At 46.4% G+C, this 19,346-nt stretch overlaps 1 protein-coding gene across 1 annotated transcript in view; it reads left to right on the top strand.

Moving 5' to 3' along the window:
• The window catches only part of SIPA1L2 (signal induced proliferation associated 1 like 2), a 245,437-nt gene that overhangs the window by 210,448 nt on the left and 15,643 nt on the right, over nucleotides 1-19,346 (top strand). The window contains exons 17-20 of the mRNA XM_070364870.1: nucleotides 379-603; nucleotides 5,785-5,938; nucleotides 8,146-8,365; nucleotides 16,150-16,281. Of these exons, the coding sequence (XP_070220971.1) occupies nucleotides 379-603; nucleotides 5,785-5,938; nucleotides 8,146-8,365; nucleotides 16,150-16,281 (731 nt within the window). The remainder of the gene's footprint in view (nucleotides 1-378; nucleotides 604-5,784; nucleotides 5,939-8,145; nucleotides 8,366-16,149; nucleotides 16,282-19,346) is intronic.

Below are 19,346 nucleotides of genomic sequence, written 5' to 3' on the forward strand. Positions count from 1 at the left end.
CATCAGACTGTCCCATTTTTGCCAATCTGGAGAACATGCCTGATACCCTGCTATGGTTTGCACGGGCATTTCCCTGGGTTGAGCCCCTTCTCTTATGTTTATTTACCATTGGAGTTTCTTTTCTTTGGAGGCATCGGTGTGGCGCCCATTTTTCTATTAGATTTCTCCTAATTGTGCTTGGAACATCCTTCTGGCCACAGGCGTATAGTTTTGCACATGAACATCCTCAGCCTGTGGAAAGAAAGGCTCAGCAGAGAGACAGCCACGCCTGCCCAGTTTTGCTCACAGAGGACAGGAGTCATGGTGGCTCCAAGGTTGGTAACGTGCCCACTGCTGAGATCGGATCGTATCACAGCTTCGGTCTGTCTATCTCCCCAGTGGCTCACACCATTCAGGAAGCCCCTCGGCTCACTGTTCGAAAAGCAGCGGGTCTCTGGATACGTCCAAAGTCTACATCGTGTCTCACGGCAGTGGTCAGCAGGCCCCGGGGTCCATGTCCAAGGCCTACCTCAGGCAGGGGGCAGTGAACAAATACATCATCGGCTGGAAGAAGTCGGAAGACAGCCCACCACCTGAGGAGCCTGAAGTGGCTGAGTGTCAGGGGTAAGGTGGTATCTGGTGGCAGCCTTGGGTGTCTGGGGCGTGGACTAAGCTAATGTATTTTTTCCCCAGTAGAAACAAATCTTCTCAAACAGAATAATTGAGAAGTGTCTTTGTAAAACTCTTTAAATGTTGGCATTTATGTTTGCCTTGAAAAGTCCTCTCTTTCCTTGATATTCTCATGTAACTTTAAAACAGATTTCTATTCCTCATTTTTATATTCAAAAATCTGTCTGCAATAGAAAAATCAGGGTTGTGTGCTAGTGATGGTCTCAGTATGCTTGCTAAGTCGTTTCAGTCGTGTCTGACTCTTTTGTGACCCCACGGACTGCAGTCTGCCAGGCTACTCTGTCCATGGGATTCCCCAGGCAAGAATACTGGAGTTGGTTGCCATGCCCTTCTCCAGGGAGTCTTCCCAACCCAGGGACTCAACTCAGGTCTCCTGCATTGCAGGCAGGTTCTTTACCGTCTGAGCCACCAGAGAAGCCCATGGTGTGAGTATAGATCCTGTAAATAACTACGGTCAAGGACAGTGTGAATTCCCACAAAGCCTGTGTGTTTCCTAAAGGTGTTGTTGCTGCTGCTGCTAAGTCACTTCACTGTGTCCGACTCTGGGCGACCCCATAAACGGCAGCCCACCAGGCTCCTCTGTCCCTGAGATTCTCCAGGCAGGAACACTGGAGTGGGTTGCCATTTCCTTCTCCAATGCATGAAAGTGAAAAGTGAAAGTGAAGTCGCTCAGTTGTGCCCAACTCTTAGTGACCCCATGGACTGCAGCCTACCAGGCTCCTCCATCCATGGGATTTTCCAGACAAGAGTACTGGAGTGGGTTGCCATTACCGTCTCCAAAGATGTTGTGTGATAGCACGAAAGAAAAAAATCCCACCTAATTTTTTAAAAGTTAATTAATCAAGTGATTGATTGGCTGCATCAGGTCTTAGCTGAGCGCTCGGGATCTTTCGTTGAGACACATGGACTCTCTAGTTGGAGCATGCAGGGTCAGTATTTGCTGCCCTCAGGCTTGGTTGCCCTGAGGCATGTGGGATCTTAAGTTTCCCAGTCAGGGATAGAACCCATGTCCCCTGAATTGCAAGGTGCATTCTTAACCCTAGCCTTACAGAAAAGTCTCTATTCCCCCGAATTTTAACATGACTTTGATTTCCCTTTCAGCTGTCACATTTGTGGGGGCAAGTAGGGAGGGATGTTTTGTATCTGTTGGAAAAAAGAAAAGATAAAAAATACTAATAACCAGTTCCGTAACATGTGTGAAAACTTCCATGTCTTTGAAGAGACAAAGCAATCACATTTTGAGAATGCAAGTCAAGGCTGGTCAGGGCCATTTATAGTAGCTGGTGATTTGCTTATTCTTTGATGTGAAAAAAGTGGAAGTTGCTCAGTCGTGTCCAACTCCTTGGGACCCCATGGACTATACAGTCCATGGAATTCTTCAGTCCAGAATACTGGAATGGGTAGCCTTTCCCTTCTCCAGGGGATCTTCGAACCCAGGTCTCCCACGTTGCAGGCAGATTCTTTACCAGCTGAGCCACAAGGGAAGCCCAAGAACACTGGAGTGGGTAGCCTATCCCTTTTCTATCGGATCTTCCCAACCCAGGAATCAAACCAGGGTCTGCTGCATTGCAGGTGGATTCTTTATCAACTGAGCTATCAGGGAAGCTCACATTTTTAAAGGACAGCCTTAAAAATTAACCTTCACATGCACTAAATGATGACATCAGTCTTTTGCTGTGTCGGCTTGTGGCATCAGCGTGAACGGTGCACGAGACCTACAGCTATCTTCAGAGAGCTCTTCTAGATCTTAAGTTTAGCCCATGAGCTAGGATCACTATTTCCCTTAAGAAATGACCCCACTTTTTAAATATGTCTAGCATGATATTGCCTTCTAAATTAAAATTAATTTTAATGCTAAACTTGAACATAGAGGACTTCCCTGGTGGTCCGGAAGTTAAGATTCCACGCTACCAATGCAAGAGGCAGAGGTTGATCCCTGGTTGGAGAATCTCACATGCCATGCATCAAAACATAGATAAGTAAAAGATCATCATATCACTCATTTTTAAAAAAATAATAGGAATTTAAAATAAAATGAAAATTGAATATGCAGTCTTTTTTTTTTTTTTTTTCAGAAAAACCCATCATGCCAGTAATTGCAAAGAAGTTGTTTAGAAAGAAATTTTTTAGAGATAACCACATTTTATGAACACATGTTCCTGGGGTCACATTGGTACTTCTGTCTGATACTTTTCCGGTGCTTCACAGGGGTCCGTTCTGAGGCTCCTGTGTTCCACCAGTTATTTGTAGAAGTTCTCTGCACATCATTGAGGTGCTGTATCTTCCCTAAGGGTCTCCTTGAAGAGCCAGGAAAGGGTGAAGGAACCCACTTGGACATTTCTCCCTAGAGAGCCTCAGCATTGGTGCATTGTAACACTCGTTTAGCAGCACTGACTTCATAAAATAGAGCCAGCATGGGGAGTATTGTGAGTGAGGGGTTCGTGTCTCTGGAGGGCAGAGGGGTTATTTCTCCTCATCACACCAGCTGGGTGCTGGGACTCGAACCCAGGCCTCCTCAAGGCTTTTCTCACGGGCCCTGCTCATCCTGTCAGATGTACCGTCCATCTCACGCAGACATGGTAATGTATCATGACTGTGGTCCTCCAGGACTTGCCAACTGTATTGAGATTTGTCAGAATAATGTGTTACCAAATCACTGAAAGATATACTTTAAAAAAGATCAGCCAGCATCATGTGTGTCCCTCTGAGAACTAGCAAATATTCGTGTCTCAGTGTACACAAAATATAAATAAGTTGTGCCCCCTTGAAGTTTCTCATGATGCAGAAATTGCCCATAAAGTTATATTCTGGGGCTTCCCTGGTGGCTCAGTGGTAAAGAACACACCTACCAATGCAGGAGACACAGGAAACTCGGGTTCAATTCTTGCGTTGGCCAGATCTCCTAGAGAAGGAAATAGCAACCCACTCCAGTATTCTTGCCTGGAGAATCCCACAGACAGAGGAGCCCGGTGGGCTATAGTCCATAGGGTCACAAAAGAGTTGGACGTGACTTAGCAGCTAAATAACAAAGTCATATTACAGGTAGACCCTTGTTGATTATTTTTGTTAATATGGCACCCCACTCCAGTACTCTTGCCTGGAAAATCCCATGGACGGAGGAGCCTGGTAGGCTGCAGTCCATGGGGTCGCTAAGAGTCAGACACGACTGAGCGATTTCACTTTCACTTTTCACTTTTATGCATTGGAGAAGGAAACGGCAACCCACTCCAGTGTTCTTGCCTGGAGAATCCCAGGGACGGTGGGGCCTGGTGGGCTGCCATCTATGGGGTCGCAGAGTCGGATTGAAGCAACGTAGCAGCAGCAGCATGTTTTAAAGTGCAGCAAACGAGAGCTGCTTCCTGGCTCATTATTAAGCAGCCGTGAACGTGTGCCTTGAGCACAGTGCAGCTCATACCATTTTCAGACCCTCAATGTCCCGAGAATACTCTAGATACATGGTAGTGGTCACCACCATGCTGGGTTTACCCACGTGGAGAATTACACTAGGCATTAGAGATACAAAGCTAATTACATCCGACGTCCCATTTTCAAGAATACCCCATCTCAGGGAGGAGAGAAAGTGTAGCAGTTACTAACGGCAGTATTTCATAGGCAGTTCACAGATGTGTTATTTCACTGCAGCACCTGGGAAGCCCACTCTCTGACATATCGTTTGGTAATTTTAATAAAGGCACTTAAGTTAGCAGAAAACGCTAGCAATTTTATTCAAAAACATGGGGAAACTGGGAGAGTACATGTATCAGCAACTCTAGGTATTACATTTTCATTTAGCAGTTACTGGGAAGACCTGGGTTTGGGTTTTTCTCCCCTCTGTCTTTCCCAGAGTAAATAGGGCCTGGAGCTCTTGCATGCCTCCACCCCAAATCTCAGGGCCCACAGCTGCACACATCTGAAGCCCTCTTCACAAAAACTCCAGGGTCTGTTTTCCCACATGGCTTTTGCGCAGAACCCCTATCCCCCCGGGTCTTGGGTTCTTTTTTAGCTCCATCTTCATGCCCTGCCATCCTGCAAGCCAACCAGATCTTCAGTCACATTTAGAGATTTTTATAGTTTCTGCCCCAGTCGCTATATTCATGTCATCAGCATTGCTGGTGCTTCCAGAGCCAAAAAGTTTGGGACGCCGCACCTAACTCGAGAACAAAGCAAGAGCTGTAGCAATTTCAGATAAATAGTTCTTAATTTTGAGCATGTCTGTGTGTGTCATATCCTGATAACTTCTCAGCAAGCCATTCCCCTGTGACGCAATAGCCTTGCATTAGAAATAGGGTCACCTCTGTGACACAGGACGGTGACACAGGTCATCCTCTGTGGCCTGCCTCCCTGGACCAGCATCACATTTCTGGGTCACGTGGCCCATCCATCTCTGCTGACAGTCCAGCCCCTGGTTCTATACTCACCATGTCTTCAGCAATGTTTCAGACCAAAGCTTTTAAAAAATAACTCCCCAGTTTTTTCCCTGGAAAAGCAGCAAAAACAGTAATTCAGGTAGATAGTCTTTTGTTGTCCATAAATACATTTCTATACACTGATAAGGGAGACAGCTTCTTTAGTTATTGAAGCGGCTCTGTGAAATTGCTGATAATAAAAATGCTTGGCATGTGCCCAGATCGATTACTCTTCAGTGTCAAGTTCCCCAGAGTCCTGCGCTCTGTATTGCTGGATGGGCGGTGGGGTGTGTTTGTCCAGACACAAGAGAAAGGCTCTCTCAATTTCCTGAGAAGCACCAGGCTTCCTTCAAAGAACACAGGATAATCTCTGATGAATTATTGAAACTGTGTTTTCTGATACGGATTAGGAAAGGGAACACACAGCCTTGTTTGAAAAGTTGACTCTGTTTTCTCATTCAGGGCTTTGGGGATCTGATTTGTCTCTGAATTATTCAGAACCCTAACTCTGCTGTTGAGCTCATTTCATACATGTGAGATAGCATGGGGATCCAGAGGAGATGTGGCTAAAGTGAACTCGCTCAATAATTAAGAGCTGGGTGTGTGTGTGTGTGTGTGAATGTGGTGGTTGAAGGTGGAGAATGGATTTTAGTCCGTAAGGGTACAGGCGCTTTACATATGCCGATGACCCATCTTAATTTCCTCCCAGGCTGTACAGCGAGATGGACCTGCTGTCCTCGGCAGCTCAGCAGCAAGCAGTGGTGGGAGATGCTGTCTCAGAAACTCAGCACGTGCTCTCGAAAGAAGACTTTCTGAAACTGATGCTTCCCGACAGCCCCTCGGTGGAGGAGGGGAGGAGGAAGGTCAGTGATTTTTGTGTAGCTTTGAAGTTACCAGAAACACTAAGGAAACGCCTAAAGAGACGCCAGGACTCCCAGGGCCATTTTGACACTGTTATTCCACCAGGAAGCAGAGTAAGGCTGCGAGAGGTCAGGAAGGGAGACTTCTGGATGGATAGAGGGAGCTCCAAGCAGGCAGGCATGGCCTCACCTCTTAGCTGCGAGGACGGTCGGCCATGTGGCGTGTCTTTTTTCATTTTTCTTTTTCCTTTTCACCATGTGATTTTGTACATTGGCTCTGTGATTTGCTTTTTTATTTTTTAGCCATGTGATTTTGTACATGTGACTTAACTTCTTGGCCGAGTGTTGTCCTCTGCAAAAAGGAGGCAATGGTAAGTGTACTGCAGAATTTACAGGCTTATAGCGGACATAAGAACCAGCCTCGCACGGGACCCATCCGTGACGGGTAGTCAGAAACAGGAGCTGTTAAAACTCACACCACCTGACTTTTTTGCTCCAGAACTGTACCAAGGGTGGGTTGTCTAAGCCATCCTGCTGCGTTGTCATCCTGTCCCACAAAGGGGCAGGAGTTACGTACTCTGCCGCCTGTTGCTACCATCAGATCACTTAGTGTCCTTACTCGCTTTAGCGTTGTCATTCATTGTTACAGTCTCTCAGGCCTCTTGGTTAATGTGTGGAAGGTACGAAAAGGAGCTCACAGGCAGTCTAGCCCAGTCTCCTCTTTTGGCAAGTACCTGAGGGCCCGAATGGTGATATGTGATGTGCCCATAAGTATTTGGCGGCAGTCAGCAATGGAGTGCAGCCTTCTCCCTGCTAATTGAGCACTCTCTTGTCCAAATGAAAAGAAAAAAGTCAGGCACTGCCGTCTTGACTGTGATCAGGATAAACAGCAAGTCTTTGTGCTCCCTCTCTTCCCTATAATAAAACAATGCTGCAATTAACCTAATTGTGTTCTGAGAGTAACAGTCTAATGAGATGCTACCTCAAAGCTGCTTTAATCTAATGGGTCTGTAATCGAGTTCTGAAGAGCCTGCTGGTCGTGTGTGAAGAGGGAATCCCAGCAGAATTCAACAGAATGAGTCTTTTTTTTCTTGTTTTTTAACTTGTATCCAATCATGTATATGGTACTGTATGAGCTTGGGTGCAGGCTGTTGTACCAAAAATGCAAATGCCTTTTCTTTTAATAGGAACGAACTTCTCCTTGACATTTTTCTTTTTTTCTTCTAAGACAAACTGCCTTCTTTTCATGGTGTAAACTTTGTAGTTCATACACACTCTGGTTCCCATTCATCAGTTGGACAGCGTCGACAGAATGGAAGGAACACATACAATAGAAATATTTTTAGCCTTGTGGCTGCATTGACAAACGTAAATAGCCGTTTCTATATTTGCTTGATACAAACTTTCTGGCTTTTACTAGTATTGATGCAAAAGGAATAAGGAATGTGGTTCAGAATATGAGTTAGAAACTCAGATTTGATTAAATTTTTCTTGAGTTTTTGACTGCTTGCTTCACTAGTATGAATTTTCCTTACTCCATCTATGATTTAACAATACTTTTAATGGTTTCTTTAAATCCAATTATGATTGATTACTATAACTCAATTTTCAGTAACGGTAATAAACTTTTATGAGTGTTACTTTAAAGTGCATAGACAATAAGATTTTCCTGGACTGATACTGTCTTTCTTGAACCTTTTTGTTCGATTTAGAAAGCTGCTCTGCTCAAAAAATTGATGTTATTACCTAGATTAGATTGAAGCTCACATGTAGGTGATTGGTACAGAAATCACCTAATATTAAAATGCAGTCATTTCTAATTAAAATCAAGCCAGCAGTCGGTGTGGTTTCAAATAACTATTGCCTTGAATGGCAACCTTCTGTATTTCCAGAAGCTGCCGTGGCTATATGGTAATGGAGCTGCCATTTAACATTTCAGAATTAATAAAGCTGTGCATGTCTAATTCCTGGTAATATTTCACAGAACGTCAGAGGAGGAAAACATTCAAATCCAGTAACTGCAGGAAGCCTTTGTTTGCGTCTGTGACCCAAGTGCCTGGTGTAACATCCCTGAGCTGCAGCCCTGCGCCTTCCTGGGGACAGCTCAGAGATGCCCACAGGGCAGGTTCGGGACCCACCCGAGTTAGGTGAGCTCCACGCTTCCAGCTTTCTGATGTCTGTTCTCCTCTCTCCCCCGTGTGAACCCCTAGTTCTCGTTCTATGGGAACCTGTCTCCACGGCGCTCACTGTACCGCACCCTCTCGGACGAGAGCATCTGCAGCCATCGCAGGGGCTCTTCCTTTGGCAGCTCCCGCAGTTCCATCCTTGACCAGGCACTGCCCAACGATATCCTGTTCAGCACCACCCCTCCCTACCACAGCACATTGCCACCCCGGACCCAGCCTGTGCCCAGTGTGGGGAGCCTACGCAGTGAGTGCCCGGGGCGGACCGCGCCAGCCTCGCGGGCTCTCTGGGGTGGGTCTCTTACAGAGGCTGGGGGGACTTGCTTATTCTTTAATCTATATATATCATTTGGTTGGGTGTTTGGGTTTTTTTAGTAATTTTTAAAGGTGTAAAGACCCTGATGCTGGGAAAGATTGAGGGCAGGAGGAGAAGGGGACGACAGAGAATGAGATGGTTGGATGGCATCACCAACTCAATGGACATGGGTTTGGGTGGACTCTGGGAGTTGGTGATGGACAGGGAGGCCTGGCGTGCTGCAGTCCATGGGGTTGCAAAGAGTCAGAAACGATTGAGTGACTGAACTGAACTGAACTGAAAGGTGATAAAGCCCCAAAGTGGACTTTTTTCAAAAGTTAAGCACTACTGCCAATTTTGCAGAAAATTGAAAATCCCACATTAAACATTTTTATCAAGGCAAAAACTAACCTCTCTACTATAACTGGGCTATTATGTCTATAAAGAAAAAAATGTCTAAAACTCGATTTTATAAAGAAAAAATGGTGGCATGGGGCAGATTTCCTGGTGGTCAGCATGCAGGGATGAAGGTTGATTTCCTCACCTTCTGTGTCTGCTGCTTCCTAATCTTTGAGACCTGCTAATGGTGATGGTGAAGGTGGCGCCGGGGCATCAGGATGCATGGGCCCAAGCCCCACCACTTAGATTCTCTGTGTCCAGTTCACTCTTTATATATTAGCCACAGTTGACTAGATACTTTCTAAATGATTTTCCTTCAGATCCTAAAATCTTTCCTTTTTATGTAGTGTTAGTTCCTTATTAACATGTCAGTGTTGAAGGGTGATTTTTTTTTTAACATTAGTTAGCTTTATTTTCTTTGTTCATAGTTAATTTCTGTTGTACAGAAAGAATGAGGATCTAATCAAATATATCTGTCATCAGGGGTTTTTTGGTTGTTTTTTGAATTTCATCATAGAAAGCATTATCTTTAGAATCCTTTAGAACCAATTTGAACTTCATATGTAAATCCCAGGCTAAATGACATAAAAGCTCTAATAATCTTTCTAATGTTTAACATAATTAGGAATGAACCTGGTCTCATAAAATTCTTAATCTATTTCTTTAAGTAACATAATATCCTGCTTGTTACGAAAAGTCCTTTTGCCCAAACTGGAGAAACCTTTATACTCTTTCTTGATAAGGATATGAAGGTCAGACAGACATATTCTAATACCCTAATATTTCTGCAAATGTGTGTCCTTTTTTGTAAATAGATGACTTTAATGGCCTCTTGAAAGCTCTCCTGAAACCAGTGAAACTATTTTCTTGCAAATGTTATATCTTCCACTTAAAATGCTTGTGGTGTGATGGTGAAATCTACAGAATAAATGTTAATATAGTTCTCACATTCTTACATTCATTTGCTTCCACGTGGAGAACGCACAATTGGCCCTTAAACATCACAGATTTGAACTGCAGGCATCCACTTACACACAAATTTTTTTCCAGTGTAAATATCACAGTCGTGTATGCTCCACGGTTGGTGGAATCAGGGGATGTGGCACCTCGGATATGGGAGCCAACTATACAGTTATACACAGATTTTCTATTGCATGGGAAGTCCACACACCTAACCACCACATTGCTCAAGGGTCAACTGTATATGCTCTTTTTTGTTTAACTTTTTTTCTTAATGAACATTACTTACTTAGAGCCATCTTAGTGTCACAGCAAAAGTGAGCAGAAGGCACATAGATTCCCACATACACACCCCCGTCCCCACAGGCACAGTCTCCCCATTAACAACACCGCTCATCGTGGGGGTGCGTTACGGAATATTGACACATCCTCATTACCCATAGTGCATAGTTTTCGTTAGGGTTCACTCTTGTCGTTCATTCCATGAGTTTGAACAAATGCATGACGACACGTATCTTCCATTATGGTTCTATACAGGATACTTTCATCTCCCTAAAATTCCTTTGTGCTCGCCCTGTTCATCCCTGTCTCCTAACTTCTGGTAATCTCCATAGTTGTATCCTTTCCAGATTGTCGTATAGTTGGGATCATGCAGGAGGTAGCCTTTCCAGATTGGCTTCTTTAGCATCTCACTTAGTAAAATGCACCCAGTGTTCCTCCATGGCTTTCCACGGCCTGATAGCTCACTTCCGTTTAGTGCTGACTACTGTTCTATTATCTAGATATGCCGATTTATCTCTCCACTTACCTCCTACAGAACTGTATTCTTTTTTTACTATGTTCAAAGGCACAGTTGAAAACAGGCAGGAGAGACTGTTCGCTATGCAAGTTTAAAACTGCCTGACTTGAATTCATTGTCTACTCCCCTAGGAAAAGCAGTGAGAATGGCCCTTGCTGTTTGCTCTTCTCAAGGGAAATCTTATCTGGCCGTGTTGTTGTTGTTTTTTAGTCGCTAAGTTGAGTTCAACTCTTTGTGACCCCATGGACGAGAGCCCGCCAGGCTCCTCTGTCCATGGGGTTTCCCAGGCAAGCATACTGGAATGGGTAGCCATTTCCTTCTCGAGGGTATCTTCCAGATCCAGAGATCTAACCCATGTCTCCTGCATTGGCGGGCAGCTTCTTTACCATTGAACCATCAGGGCATGTGATTCCTCCAGTTTCTAAACTTAGCAACCTACTCAGAAAAATATTCTGTCAGTTTGATGGATAGAATGACAAAATGTCAGTAAGGTAGCTGGGAGTAATTTGAATTAGTTTGTCTTCCCCCCAAAATTTGGGACTCTCTCCTCCCTTCCCACCAAGAGACGCAGCTCTAAGGACCTGGTCGTCCTTGGGAAGATGCTCACCCCTGGGGTCTCTGACTCTCACTGGTTACTGCAGTGTGGGATGACCTGTGTGGTTATCTCTGTTGTGTCTACTCAAGGCAGATGTCCATCATCCTTTGCCTTCTGTGATTTCTAATCACTCAGCAGAGCCCCAGTAAGCAGATCTGTCTCTGAGAATAGTTCCAACAGGCTGACCCTGGAACACACTAGAGAGTGGACACATGAAATCTTGTGCCCAGCAGACGTCTTGAGCGAGAAATGAGGACTACTTGGGGTTGCCTAGGTGTTTCACTTAGCTTCATGTCTTGGACTGGAAGTTAGGTTAGTGCTGCCAAAGCGGGTAGCACCAGATATTTAAATAGCAACAGAGGTGGAACTAGAATATGCAGAAGGCATGTGTATTCTCCTGAAGTTTCACCATCATTATTCCTGCAAGCATCTGACCTTCTGCTCACAGACTCATTTGGATCTGGTTCCTAATTTGGACCAAGGACAGTGCGAGGAAGGGTTGGCAAGCCTATCTTTTCACGGTGAATCTCGTGAGACCTCATCACTGCCCCTTTTCTCCATGTAATTACCAGTCACAGGCTTCTCCTTCTGATAGCTTTAGCTTCTCCATGTCTCAAAATTGGGCCTGTCTCAGAATCTTTCTTCTCCTGAGACCAGAATCTTAATCCAGCCTTGGGAGACAGATGACACTTAATAGGCACATTTTAGGTGTGATTCATGTCACAATTCATATATATTTCCTAGGTCGGGGAGGACCCTGAATGTGCTGCATCGTTCTGTCTTCAACTTGGAGGTACAAAAAAATGACTTGCTCGAACAATTGAAAAAAATCTGAGATGTTTCTGCATTACATTTAGGGCCTTTGTTTCCATCACTGGTTTCAGAGTAAAATTCCTTTAGTGGGCCAGGTAGAAAAAAAAGTGGGAGATTTTGACACACAGTTCACAGGTCCCCAAACCAAAGATACCGAAAGGTGCTCATAGCATCTTTCTCCTCCGAGACCACGTGGTCACCTGGCTTCACTCAGCACAGTCCCAAGCGTTGGCAGGTTTAGAGCATGTTTAAAGAGAACTCATGATTTTTTTATGGAATATATAAAACCCTCCAGGGAATGGTAGCAATCTTCATAGATAGGTAGACAAATAAGAATTCTTAAATTTTGGAAAATAAAAAGTGTATTAGGTTCTGTGTGTTCCCACATCCTCTAGTTGTGACACCTAAGCGCCTCACAAAGGATGATCCTTGAAGTTTAAAAGGCCTGAGGAAGATTTAACACAAGTAAAAGAAATCAGTAATTTGCTTCTAATTTAGTAGCCACTCAAGATGCCGTAGACCCCAGCAGGAGACTCGGTGTGTGTGGGCTTTCGCTCGCCCCACAGACAGTGTCCACAGACATTAAAGGCAGGGTGTTCTCTGACCCCATGGGGCATTTGTTTCTCTATTTTAAATGTTCTCAGTCTCCCCTGTAATGAAGAGCCCTCGGTTTCTGGAGAGTAATTGTGAAACCACAGCTGTTTGACCACCAGGAAATGCTGTCAGGAAGGCTCCTCAGCATTTATAACAGCAGCAGTAAAGTCAGATTTAATAGATGGTCCCCGAGATTTCAGGGTCTGGATGAACAAACAGGAAGCCACACGATCAATGTCCAGGCCAGAGAGTGGAGGCTCAGGCAGTGCTGCCTGCACTTCAGCCGTCTTTCGGAAATCATGACTGCCTTCGTGGGTCGGCCAGAAGAGCAGCAGGGACTCCAGAGTAGCACTGGCTTGAGAGAACTGGCCCAGAAGTAGCAGGCTTTGGCACCTAAGTCATGTCTCGTCCTCCCCACCTGGAAAGCTCAGGGAACAACCTGTGATACCTGCTGTGGTTCACCGAGCGCTGGGGCTAGCTCCTGCATGTGCTTCCCCAGACTGCAGAGCAGCAGCTGCACGACTCATCTGCTCCTTGATGGCTCCTCAAGGGCAGAACCCGCATCTTGCGGATATTCCATCCCTGGGTGCTGGTGATAGGGTACCTGCTGGGACCTGGAATACAGCAGGTGCAGAGTAAACATCACTGGGGTGAGCCTAATGTCAGTTACAAATATTGTAAAGAACTTTTGGGGGTTTGAAGCCTTACCCAATTATATGATTTTCCAAGCATTAGAAAAAAATAGGTATTTTTTAAAATTGTTTTATATTTATTTTTATTTATTTTTTACAGTAGGTCCTTGTTGATTATTTTAAATACACCAATGTGTACGGTGCTTTTCAGACTTCCCTGGTGGCTCAGTGATAAAGAATCCGCCTGCCAATGCAGGAGACAGAGAGATGTGGGTTCGATCTGGAGGAGGGGCATAGCAACCCACTCCAATATTCTTGCCTGGAGAATCCCATGGACCGAGGAGCCTGGCAGGCTACAGTCCATAGGATCACAAAGAGTTGGATGCTACCGAAGCAACTTAGCATGCGCACATCCCTTCTTTCCTGGTTCTCCGTCAGAGTTGGAGGAGGTTCAAAGGATGTCCTGGCTTTGCCTGTTGCTGTGACGAGCCCTGCTGTGGGATTGTGGGGCCCACTCACCCACACTTCACTCACTCTGGGCAGAAGCTTCTGACCACAAGCTTCAGATCTGTGCCGCATAAAATCAGAGCCTAATCTTTAGCCCAGGACAACCAGGTCTCCTTTGTCAGTTACCCCGTTGGGCTTTTGGGAAAGATGCTCTTTGAGCCCACAGAGCGATAGGAACAGGACGAGGGTATGATGGACTCTAGCCCAGCACTGCTCTCTCCCTGTGTTTGCCCCTTTTTCTGTCTCTGCTGTTTTCCTTTCTACCTGGCTCTAATTAGAACAGCAGTCCCCAGCCTTAATGGCACCAGGGACTGGTTTCGTGGAAGACAGTTTTTCCACAGACCAGTGGCGGGGGTTTGGGTGGATGGTTTCAGCATGGTTCAAGCACGTTACATGTCCTGTGCACTGTATTTCTATTATTGTTACATCAGCTCCACCTCAGGTCACCAGGCATTCGATCCTGAAGGTCGGGGACCCCTGGGTGAGAGCCGGTCGGCATCGTCTGGTGGCCCCGAGGAGAAAGCACACAGAGTATACTGGGTCTGATTTTAGGCTCTAAGATGCTAAACGCTCAGGTGAAGGACTATTTCTTTACAAAGGCAAAGAAGATCCTCAGCTTGACATTTCTTAGCAAAACGTGACCAAGAGAGTATACTTTCTGTAGAAATGTTCATTCACCTGAATAATTTTTCACTCCCTGATGTTTTCCTCTCCAGTGAGGGAAGGAGAGGCAGCGGGTGAGGGGGTGCCTCATGCACGTTGGGTTCCAGCCAGCCCTGGGGCACCCTTCCCAGAGCTGCCACATGCATGTAAATAAATAAATAAATATATATATATATATCCATGACACACTCAGCTGCAGGGAAATCAGTTGCGAGAGTAATTGCCACCAGGTCAAATAATTTTTTTACACTTGGTGCAGAAAACCTATTTCAGCTGCTGTCTCTAGATAAAGGAAGTGATTGGCAAATGACTGAAGGTCCCCAGGCTTCCTGATCTTTCTCCCTGGGGGGTTGAACCTTAAACTCTGGGTAAAGATGGGACCTGGGTGGAGTCAGTCCATCCTCTGCCCTGTGGTGCCTCCATGGGTTCAGAGGGGCCATCAGGAGAGGAGCAGACAAGGACAGAGAACCTCATGCACAGAACATGCTGAAAGGGTTGTTAGTGTAAAGCACGAGCAAGTGGAGGGGAGGGTGGCAGGAGTGACCTTGATAAAGTACCTGTCACTGGGTTCCCTGCAAAATGGACTGGGCAGGGCTTCCCTAGCGGTCCAGTGGTTGAGCCTTCACCTTTCAATCCAGAGGGTGTGGGTTCTGTCCCTGTTTGGGGAGCAAAGATCCCACATGCCTCACAGCCAAAAAACCAAAACATGCCACAGAAGCAATATTGTAACAAACTGAATAAAGACTTTTAAAAAATGGCCCACATCAAAAAAATCTTTAAAAGTAATAAGTGGAGGGGATGATGGTTTCACATCTGAGTGGGGTGGTATTAAGAGCAGAGTGGCTCCATTGTTAACTGCAGCTGCTGGAGTTAGGCTAAGAGCTCATGTGGAAGGTGCTGGAGAGGGAGTGTTCGTGTCTTTCAAGGGCAAATCCCAGGCTCCCTCCATCCTGGTCCAGATGCCAGCACTTCACAGCCACCCCATAGGATGTGGGAGCTGAAATTACAGGTGCACTTGGTTAATTACGGCCCCTCCATAACTTAATTGCAGGCTCAGACAGCCAGGTGGTCATTATTTTGATTGGTCTAATTAGTCAGATGTGTCCGTGAGCAGCTGTGTGCCATGGTTCTGGGCAGGTCCAGAAGAGGCGTGTTAGAGGAGCTCTAGCCTTCAGGAAGCGTGTCTGCAGATGCATAATGACTTCTTAACAGCCAGTATTACTGGTGACGTAAGTGCTTCACGTCCTGTGATGAGAGTTCAGGAGAAGTGTACAGGGTGTCTTTGTACAGAAGACTAGCAAATACTCAGTGCAGGATGGGGAGCGGGTTCTGGTTTAGCCACTGATCAGACCATCTCATTGAGTCACAAGCGAAATTCAATCACCACTTTTATACATAGCGAAATGTACAAGAGAGATTGTACCAAACCATTTTTACGGTAGAGGCTTGCAACACTCTTCCCATGGGGAAGTCATCCCGAGGAAAACAGGACGTGATCTTCAGGGTGGTCAGACCCAGGTAATGTCCTTCAGAGGAGCCCACCCAGGAGGAGCTCACCTCTGCTTTTCTGGTTTGTGGGAACCTCAGCCCTGATCTTGCACCAGCCCCTGCCTATTGGCGACCCCTAAGTGAGCCTGGCAGTTGTGGCTCTTTCACAAACAGCGGTGGGATGTGTGTTTCTTACCTGGGACAAGAACCCCCCTGGGCCCTTCTGAAGGCCCAGCCAGTACCCACACTGCTATCTGACTGACGCTCTGGGTTTTTTCCTGTCTAGATGAGTTCTGGTTCTCCGATGGGTCCTTATCGGATAAGTCCAAGTGCGCAGATCCTGGCCTGATGCCCCTCCCAGACACGGCCACAGGGTTAGATTGGACCCACCTCGTGGATGCTGCCCGGGCATTTGAAGGTAAAGACATTCAGCCTCCAGGGCTAGGGATGGCAATGCAGGGGTCTTCTGGGTTAGCCTTTGGATGCTCTGCACATCTTCCAGGAGGGAAACGAGGGGGTGGCTTGGGCTGAGACTCGGGCATTTCCTTAGGGAGACCCAGGCATGTGGTGAAGTGAGCCCTAGGCAAAGGGACCCCAAACCTGCCAGGTCAGGTACCAGCTGTGGTCTGGCATGAGCCACTTTTCCTTTTCCACCTGTTTTTCATACGTGAAATGTCAAGGTGATGACCTAGGACGCAGACTGTATGTTTCCGCCCAGCTTGATGAGGTGAGACAGGATGGGAAGGCCCTGCAGAGGTCCGGGCTGCCCAGTTTAGCAGGACAGGTGCAGGCCTGGGAGTCCAGTGGCTCAGAGTCCATGCAGACTCTGATGGGGCCTCCTTGACCCAGAGAGTCTCTCCCTGTCTGGCCCTGACTTCCCCCTCTAACCCTGTGGTTGGGGACAGTCCTGAGCTGGCTGATCTCTGGGGCCCTCCAACTGCCTCACTGCCTCCCACCATCTCTGGTGAATATTTCAGTGAACTTCAGAGGGGAAGCTGCTCCATAGCAAGCACGTTTTCTCCAACCTAAAGATAAAGGGGCCACAGACAGGGGGCATGCCTGTCTCCCAGGCATCCTCAGGACCTTGCTTGTGGACCCAGGGGCCCCCAGTGACAGGGTTCCTGACTTTCTTCCATTTGCTGCCAGACTCTTTCCATGACTACAGCCTTGGCTCCTGGGTAACAAGCAGGATCTGCAGAGGGCAGACCATTCTGGGGGCCTGTCTGAGGATCTCCCGTGTATCTGAGTTATAGCAATGGTGTTCACTGCCACCACCCCCCACCCCCATAGAGGGGCAAGGCCGCCTGATCAGCTCTTCTCACCCCCACCCTTTCGCTGCCTGCTCGGGTAGTCAGTCCTCATCACCTGTGATGTGCAGGCTTCAGGAAAGGAATCCACATTCTTTTCCCAGGAGGGACAGGTACACTTTGCAGTCAGACTGCTTCCGGTGGAGTCTGCTGCCCTGACTGCCTCTCTTAACAAGCTGCCCCGCTAGTCAGTTTCACTCATCAGCTGGGATCAGTGCCTCTGGTCCTAAGCACCTTTTAGGGTGGGGTCTAAGGAGAAAGTGAGTTAGTCTGGGCTCTGGGACATTTAGCTGTGATAGATGAGAGGGGGAAACTTAGAAAGAAATTCCTGCAAAACACATGGGCTGTTCCTGCTCCCTTGATGGGGAGAGGACAACTGTTTTGGACCTGCCAAGTACTAATGGAGTTTGCATTTGGATTTACAAAGTAGTTGTTCCGTGTGAAAACTTGAGAATGCTCCTGTCTGCTTGGTAACGCAGCCTTCATTTCTTTCAACCAGAATTTGGTCAGAGTGGGCTATGAAAGCTCTAGTGATTTCTCAGGCTCCCAAGACTAGCCTGGTGTGACAGAGCCCCAGAGGCATGCCAGGTCTCACCTCTGTCCAGAGCAGCCTAGACAGGAGGGAGCTGCATTTTCTCTAGCATATCCTCTGTACGCTCTTGTCTCACTGCCCACTGAGAATCTAAGAACTTCTATTCTGTCTTCTCTGTTCCCCCACCGCATAAATATTTGCATAGTACCTACCACTCCCTTCTGCATTATTCATATCTCTGTCACTTCTTATTGAGTGATGAGTTTCTTAAGGGAAAACTGTTTCTTAAATTTATCTTATCTTTATTTATCAAGCGCACAGCAAGGTAACCAGATGAGGAGAGCTAGTACAGAGCAGCCAGTAGGTGTAAGATGCACAAGCTCCCTGCACCTTTGAGCTGCTGCAGCTCACGGCATAGATTTTAACCTCTGAGATCCTTTTGCATTTTGTATTCATTATTCTGATTTACAGCAGTATGTGTTTGGGAATATATGGGAATCCCTTGTGGCTCAGCAGTAAAGAATACACCTGCCAATGCAGAAGATGCAGATTCGATTTCTGAGTCAGAAAGATCCCCTGGAGAAGGAAATGGCAACCCACTCCAGTATTCTTGCCTGGAGAATTCCATGGACAGAGGAGCCTGGCGGGCTAAAGTCCAGGGGTTGCAAGAGTTGGACACATGGACACAGCTTAGCGACTAAACCATGACGACCATATATATATACTTCATGTCGGTCTCCACCGTCATTTGTCTCTTTGCTTGGTTCCCTTCTACCTCTGCAGAATAAAATCACTGCTATGAAGTGGGACTTTCCGGGGAGCTGGTCTGTGGGTGGGAGGTCCAGATAGCACAGTGGCACAGACAGCAGTGGCTGGATTATCCATCCATGGACTGTGATTGTAATTGCAGCCCTACTGATGGGCTGCGGGCCTTTGGACAAGTGAGCTCTGTGCTTTATTGCAACACTGAAGGTTGATCTCCAGTCCTCTGAGGTACACACTTGTGCTGGGCTTCAGCCTGCTCATCTATGAAATGAAAACCTTTCCAGAGACCTGGCAAGCTCCTCTCAGCCCTACCCTCACATTTCTTTCATCAGGGTGTTTGTGAGCTGATGTTCGAGGCCAGCTGGGCATTGGCACTGTCAGACAAGGGAGGAAAAAGCAGGGACATCCCAGCTAGCCAGTGACTCAGGGCAGGGGTGCCTAAGTTGAACAGATAGAACATGAGATTCTCTTTGCTAGGGGAGCGGACTTTGGTTCCCTGCCCTTTCTAAACTTTCCAAACAACATTCTACAGAAAATATGGAGGGAGTTGAGGTCATGTTTAAAAGTTCCAGTCACTTTTCAGTGCCAATCCATAGGGCAGTATGCCATCTTGAGACAATAGTCAGTTCAGGAAGATTCAAAAATCTGCAACTCCAGACCTTTGGCTAATCAGATTCTTTAGTATCAGCGTCAGCTCCACTGTGATGTAAATGGACACGGTGGTGACCAGATGCGATCCATCCCCTTGACCACTTTTTTTCTATTAATTAGTTTTATTGAAGCATAGTTGATTTAGAATGTATTAATTTCTGCTATATAGCAAAGTGGTTCGGTTATATGCATATACACACATGCTGTCTCATATTCCTTCTCTCCATT

This window comes from Bos mutus, chromosome 28 (genome assembly GCF_027580195.1).
Source record: "Bos mutus isolate GX-2022 chromosome 28, NWIPB_WYAK_1.1, whole genome shotgun sequence".
Classification (NCBI taxonomy): Eukaryota; Metazoa; Chordata; class Mammalia; order Artiodactyla; family Bovidae; genus Bos; species Bos mutus.